General features: G+C 45.3%; 1 protein-coding gene across 1 annotated transcript in view; it reads right to left on the bottom strand.

The window, feature by feature from the left end:
• NIPAL2 (NIPA like domain containing 2) overlaps positions 1-4,905 on the bottom strand; it is an 86,864-nt gene extending 81,959 nt beyond the window's left edge. Inside the window, exons 1-2 of the mRNA XM_077748230.1 lie at positions 4,791-4,905; positions 36-103 (exon numbers count right to left, since the gene is read on the bottom strand). Coding sequence (XP_077604356.1) covers positions 36-103; positions 4,791-4,905 — 183 coding nt within the window. The remainder of the gene's footprint in view (positions 1-35; positions 104-4,790) is intronic.
• Positions 4,906-6,809: the final 1,904 nt, after the last annotated feature.

The following is a 6,809-nucleotide window of genomic DNA, read 5'->3' as shown; positions in this document are numbered from 1 at the left end:
AGGGCGGATCCCCGAGCGCGCGAGGGGGACCGCACCTGCCGGGGCGACAGGGACGTGTCTCCACCGGCGCTTCCAGCCCCGGCCAGCGCTCGGGCAGTAAGCACTGAAGTGAATGGGAGACAGACCCATCCGGCCCAGCGCGGCCAGCCACCGCCGCCCCGTCTGTACCTGGTAGCACCGGCTATGACACTTTCCTCACTTGCTTTCTCAGAGTTGTTTGCATATGGAAAAGTCACGAGTTCCCGAAAATATTGTAAGCAACATAAGAATAAAGGTTGGATCGATTACATCTGGATGCCAACAACTGACAGAACTTCAGTAAATATTACTGCAAGGAAGGAAGGAATCTCCTGTGGTAGCTGGGGAACCCCAACGTTTCTTCCAGAAATGGGGTTTCCTTCCGATGGAACCAGAAGAAATTGCCGAGACGTTGCCAGCTACTGGATATAAGAATTTAGAATGGGAGATAACTGTTAAGGGTCTTAATGAACTCTAACTAGATGTTTTGGTTTTGTCTATATTAAAATTCTACTGTGTTACTACAAATGATTTGTAAGATAGCTCCGACCTTGAGGTTCCTAGGATTCTATATTGTTGCCTGAAGCCCTGGAACTTGCAATTCTTTTCTTTACAGAATGATGAGGTTCTTCTTACATAATGTGTTTTGACTGCCATGATTTCATTACAGACAGACCTTCAAGAGAAGGGAATAGCTGCCTAGTGGGAAAGCTGGGAGAAAGTATTCAGTGTTGATTAAGGGGAAGTGAGCAGCTGAGAGAAGGAAATGAGAAAAAATATGTTAGGTAGAGAAATATCAAGACATGTCTCTAGGTTCTGTAGTTTTTTGCTCAACGAACAGTTAATATGGTAGCTAACTACCTGCAATCTTAAGAGGCTAATTTATTTCAAATTAATATCTGAAGGAAAAAATTTTTTAATATCTTCTATAATATCACATTGTGTTGGTGATTTATTAATGCTTCCATCAGTTGAGATGCTTTAGGGTACAAGTAACAAAATATCCCAATACAAGTGGCTTAGGCAACAAGCATCTGTTATCTCTGGAGGGAATGTGATTCTCTGTGCCTCTGTGATATCGTCACTTCCATCTTTCTGCTCTACCGTGCCTGATGTATCAGGCTTTTTCCCTTTTCGTGGTGGCAGCTCTGGGCATTACATGCAAAAATAACCACATTCAGAAAAAAGGCAAGGCATCTCTTCTTATGCATTGTTATTGGAGAGGAAAACCTTATTCAAACTCCCCCAGCAATCTCCCCTTAAGGTCCCATTAGCCAGGACTAGGGTCACATGCCCATCCATGTTCTACCTGCAAGGGAGGCTGGGAAAGGGATTCTCGGGCATTTCCAGCCTTCAGAGTGGGAGGCGAGCCCTATCAGCAAGGAAGAAACCAGGATGGGGTGGGAGGGTACTATCAGCAGAGCCTGGCACAACCACTCCTTAATGTATTCTATCAGCCAGATTGTAAGTAGTCACACAGTCTCTAACAAGCAAGATAATAAATGGATCGTGTTACTTTCTGTTTAAAATGCTACCAACCCCCCCCCCCATTGACACAATGACGTTTACACTTCTTACGCTTGGCATATGAGACACTTTCTGATCTGGCCCCCATACTCTGCTACACTCAAATCACTCTCATTCTATTTTTTAACTAAAAAAAAAATCATTTTGTTTCTTTGNCATGTGATGGGGTAGCCAGTGACATGCTGTTCTCAGATTTCAAGATGCCAGTGCTATTGCTGTGGCTGTCCTAGTGTGTGGGGGTGGTTGGAACAAAGAATTCGTGACCAATGTTCCTTTCTACACAGTTCACAAGGAGGTGGCAGGAATGTGGTGTGAGCTATTTTGGTCTCAGCTGCGTGGGAGTTGCTGGAGGCTCCTAGGGGCTTTGTGACGGTCTCTACCTCTCAGGAGGCTTCTTCAGGGGCTGTCCTGTTCACTTTATAGGACACCAAAAGCCTTTAATCGACTGCCTGTTTTTAGTGCTGAAATGGTGGAGGTCTGTTTCTCAGTTAATTCAAGGAATTCTATTCTGATGCCACATCATTTGAAGCTAAATCCTGACCCCACTGCTGATTTGCTGTGTGATTTTGATCAAGTTGCTTAATTTCTCTGTGCTTGGAATTCATCATCTATAAAAGGGGGATGAGTAGTGAAACATAGAAAGTACTCAGTAAATGCTGTCTTTTAGTGTTTATGACCTTAGGAGAGGGAAGAATTCCTTAAACAAATGCACACAAAAAACTACAAACCACGGAGGTTAAGACTGATACATGCAATTGCAATAAAATTAAGAACCTTTATAAATCAAGACCATAAAATATAAAGAGATAAGTCATGAAGTGAGAACATTATTTGTCATGACACATAAGTGACAAGGGTTCACATCCAGAATATATGAATAACTCCTACGAGCCAATAAGAAAATGCCAGATAACCCGGTAGAAAAATGGGCAAACACATAAACAGGCATTTTTCACAAAAGGAAGTATAAATGATTGATAAACATATAAAATGCTTCCATCTCACCAATAATCAGAAAAGCACAACATTTAAAAAAATGTATATTGTCTCAGTTCATTTGGGCTGCTATAACAAAATACTACTGACTCGATAGCTTATAAACAGAAAAAATTCTTTGCTCACGGTTTCGAGGATGGGGAGCCTAAGATCAAGGCACCAGCGTGGTCACATTCAGGAAGGCCTTCTTCTTGGTTCATAGCCAGCACCTTCTTGCTGTATTCTCACATGGTAGAACAGGCTAGAGATTTCTCTGGGGCCTCTTTTATAAGGCACTAATCCCATTTATGAAGGCTTTACTTCCTAAAGCCTCACCTACAATTACCATCAATCTTTGGGGGGGGGGCTAGGATGTTAACACATGAATTTGGGGAGGGGGACATAAACATTCAGACCACAGCACATACCAAACATTGGTAAGGATGTGGAGTAACAGAAACTCCTTTTCATTGCTGATGCTATTGACATTGGACAAAGTTTGGCATAACGTGGTAAACGTGAAGGGGCACATACGAATTTCACTCAGGTGTATGCCCCAGAGAACCTTCTGCACATTGATATTAGGAGAGGTGCACCAGGATAACAGAGCTCTTTGTCACAGCAAAACAAGAACAAAAGCACTGGAGACACCTAAAGTGTCCATCAACAGAAACAATGGGCAAATGAACTTTGATACTTTTATACAATAAACTACTACACAGCAATGAAATTACCGACACCATGGCTATCCAGCATCCACATTGACATGGGTGAATCCCACAAACATAATATTTACTTTAAAAAAAGCACATCCCCAGAAGATTATATACAGTGTAATTCAAAAGCATGCAAAATTGTACAACTCTGTGCATATGTAGGAAAATCTAAAGGAAAGCAAGGGAACGATAAACACAAAATGTGGATAGTGGCTCAAAGGTGTTGGCAATGCTCTACTTCCTAAAGGGGTTGATGGACCACATGGGCATTTATTTTATTATTATTATGAAAGATACACATTATGTCTTATGTGACATAATTTTCATAACTGTGGTATATTTTATAAGTAATACTACAGATTAATCAAGAAAAAAAAAAAAAGCAAGGCTTTGTGGTCAGTTTCCCAACAGTTCAAGGTCAGTAGACCTGGATTTAAGTTCAGTCTTCTATTACTTATCAGCTGCATGGCTTTGGGCAAATTCTTTGAGATTTGGTTTCCTAACTCATAAACTTGGGAATGATCTTTCAAAGACTGTTGTAAACATTCAATACTAGGTAATGTGAGTGAAAGTCACCTTGCAGTTCAGCTCAGTTCACCAAACACTTGGTGCTTTGGGCCAGAGGCACAGGGATGAATAAAGCATGGGCTCTGTGCCCCAGGGTCTGACACTGATATGAGCAGGTAACAAGTAGACTCAAGTTAACTTTGGCATGAGAGCTGGAGAGGACAGAAGAGTTGTTCTCAGCTCAGCTTGGGAAGGTGAGCGGTACCTGAGAGGGTCACCCAGAAGAGGGTGACAAGTGTTCTGAATCCTGAAGGGTGAGTTAGCCAATGCAGAAGGGGCGTGAGTGTGAGCAGGGCTGACAGAAGGAACAGGCATAAACCAAGGCCAGAGGCCAAAGACAGCATAGTGCGCGTATTTCTGCATTAGTCTTGGGTGAGAGGAGATCTACCCTAGAATAAAGACAGAAGGACCAGCAGAGCCAGGAAATTTAGGGTTTTGTGTGTTGGGTTCTCAAGGTTGGACTTGACTCTTGATGGGAGCCACTGAGCAAGTTTACAGCAGGACAGGATTGGTGCTTTAAAAGATTCCCTGCTGGAAGGGCAGGGATGGTTTAGGTGGAAAACACCAGAGACAGAGAGACAAGTTAAGAGGCTGCAGTGGCTCAAGTGAGGGTACATGACAAAGGCTGGAGAGTGGAGAGATTTCAGAAATGTTTCCAAGGAAAACTGGCACAACCAGTTGATGGGGTTGATGGTGTTGATGGGGCAGGGGAGGGAGAGAGAGGAAGAGAAGGAGGGGGAGGAGACATGAAGCAGGAGGAGAGAGAAGAGAGAGTCTAGTTTGGACTACTGGCTGCAAAGGCAGCACCACTTGCCCACACTGGGGATTAGGAAAGAGGATTCTGTTTAGGGGGAGAGTATGAGCTCAGTTGGAGTTGAAGGCTCCTTGAATTTGAGGAGCTTGTGGGGCATCTAAGCAGAAAACAATGTGCACGATTATCCTAAGATGCAGGGGTGAGGTCTGGGGCCGGGGAGATTTGGGAGTCACCAGTGTGCAGGTGGATGAGAATGGCCAGGGAGAGCACATGGCCTCCATCTTTGGAGCACGACCAGGCAAACTTTTTCAATAAAGGGCCAAATAGTAAATAGGTTCCGTGGACCATATGGTCTCTTACCGTTGACTATTCAGTGCAGAAGCAGCTACAGACAGTATGTAAATTAATGTGCATGGCCGTGTTCCAATAAAGCTTTGTTTACAAAAACAGGTGGCTGGCACAGACTAGAGTTTGCTGACTCCTTTTCTAGAGAGAGAAGAGCCGAGTGCAGAACACGAGACCAACAAGGACCACTTGAGACTTAAGAGAATAAACTTGCTAGGCCTCTTGGCAAGTGAGTGACAGAATCTCAAACCACAGGGAAATTCAATAACTCATAACTAAAACCTGGGAAGGCAGGGATGGAGCCGGACCACTAGATCCAGGAACCTGATTTTGGGGTATGGGCTTCTTCCGCAGGTCTGCTTCACATGGTGGGGCCATGAGCAACCCCTAATGTCCATCCTTAGAGCCTGCGTTCAGAAAGGTAAAGGGAGTATGACAGATGGGTTACTATTTCCAGTTCTTTATGCCCCTCACCCATGCAGGGATATTTGTATTATCCAGGCCTCCTTCTCGCCCCACCCCCACCCAAATTGCCAAGTGACTGCAATTCCTCTCACTACAGACAGCTTCTCAGTGATGCTGGGTTTGGCCACATGACCTGCTTTGGAAATGTGGACAGTGGCAATGTGACAGATCTGGGCCAAGACCATAAGAGGCATCCCGTGTTTCTTCTTGGTCTGTATTCCTGGGCTCTATTCTGAGAAAAGGAAGCCCTCAGTAGCCACTGGTCCAGAAAGAGTAAAGCCCAGGAGGCACACCTGAGGCCAATCCTGGCCACATCAGGCCTACAGACTCATGGATGAGAAAATAAATATTAGTTGTTATAAGCCACTGAGAATTTGTTATACAGCAACATGGATTGATTAAGGGTATGCCTCAACCAGCTTCATTTAGAAAGTCCTGGTGGAAAACTGGCCTGATCTGAGACATGGTGACCCATCTCTGGCTCAATTATTGAGGCAGAGAGATTTGGTTTTATGACTGGTGCATGTGGATCACCTGCTCACTCGTTTCAAGAAGGCGGGGGCAGGTACCAAGGTGAGGAGGAGGCGGCTGAGTGGACAAAAGCTACAGCCAGTGCCCTGAAGAAACAGCGTGGAGTCGTGCCAGGGAAAGGGGCAGGGGAGAGCAACAGAAACGAGGGGGTTGAATAACGCCACAGGCAGCAAAGGGAACGGCAAGACAGTAAATGAAAGGTGTTCATTGGCTTCGGCAATAATGACCGGTACAAGTCATCAGTGATCTTTGCCTGAGCCGTTTCAGTTGAGTGTTGGGGGCAAGAGCCAGGTTATAGTTGATGGCAATATTTCAATAAACTCTAATTCACTATAAGAGTGTTAGCTATTCCTGAAAAGGACCTTAGGTAGGGAGCCGGTTGGGAGAGTCTGGAGTTTCGTTTATTAGCGCATGTCTTTGGTGCCACGGGAGGCCTCGGGGAGAGGCAGTGTTGGGATCACCCACGAGAGGGAGGTGATTCTCCAAGTGGGAGATAATATCCCACAAGAGCGGAAGAGGGTGAAGGGTGGAGCACAGTCCTGGTGCGACCCGCAGGGCCGACAGCAGCAGAATTGGATCTGGGAGCCAGCCATGAAGGCAGGATCCAAGCGACATGGAATTGAAAACAGCAGTATTTAGTGAGAGATCACGAGGGAGGTGAGAGAGGCCAAGGGAGGAGAATGCTGATAAGAGTATCTGGTCTCAGGCCTGGGGAAACAGTACCAGAGCCGTAACACAAGTGTCCAACTGGCAAGATAGGAGTCGAGTGCCCTCCCCCTTTTGGGACTCTGACCTTCTCTTGACTTCTTTCAAGGCCTCTTTCCTTAGCCCCTGCTCTCCTTCCGCACCCTGTCCCTCCTGCCTTGACTGACATCTGACTGCATAGGACCTCCCAAGGCTGTGTCCCATCC

The sequence above is a fragment of the Crocuta crocuta genome, unplaced genomic scaffold (genome assembly GCF_008692635.1).
Source record: "Crocuta crocuta isolate KB4526 unplaced genomic scaffold, BGI_CrCroc_1.0 scaffold39, whole genome shotgun sequence".
Classification (NCBI taxonomy): Eukaryota; Metazoa; Chordata; class Mammalia; order Carnivora; family Hyaenidae; genus Crocuta; species Crocuta crocuta.
This window is presented reverse-complemented; position numbering and strand designations above follow the sequence as displayed.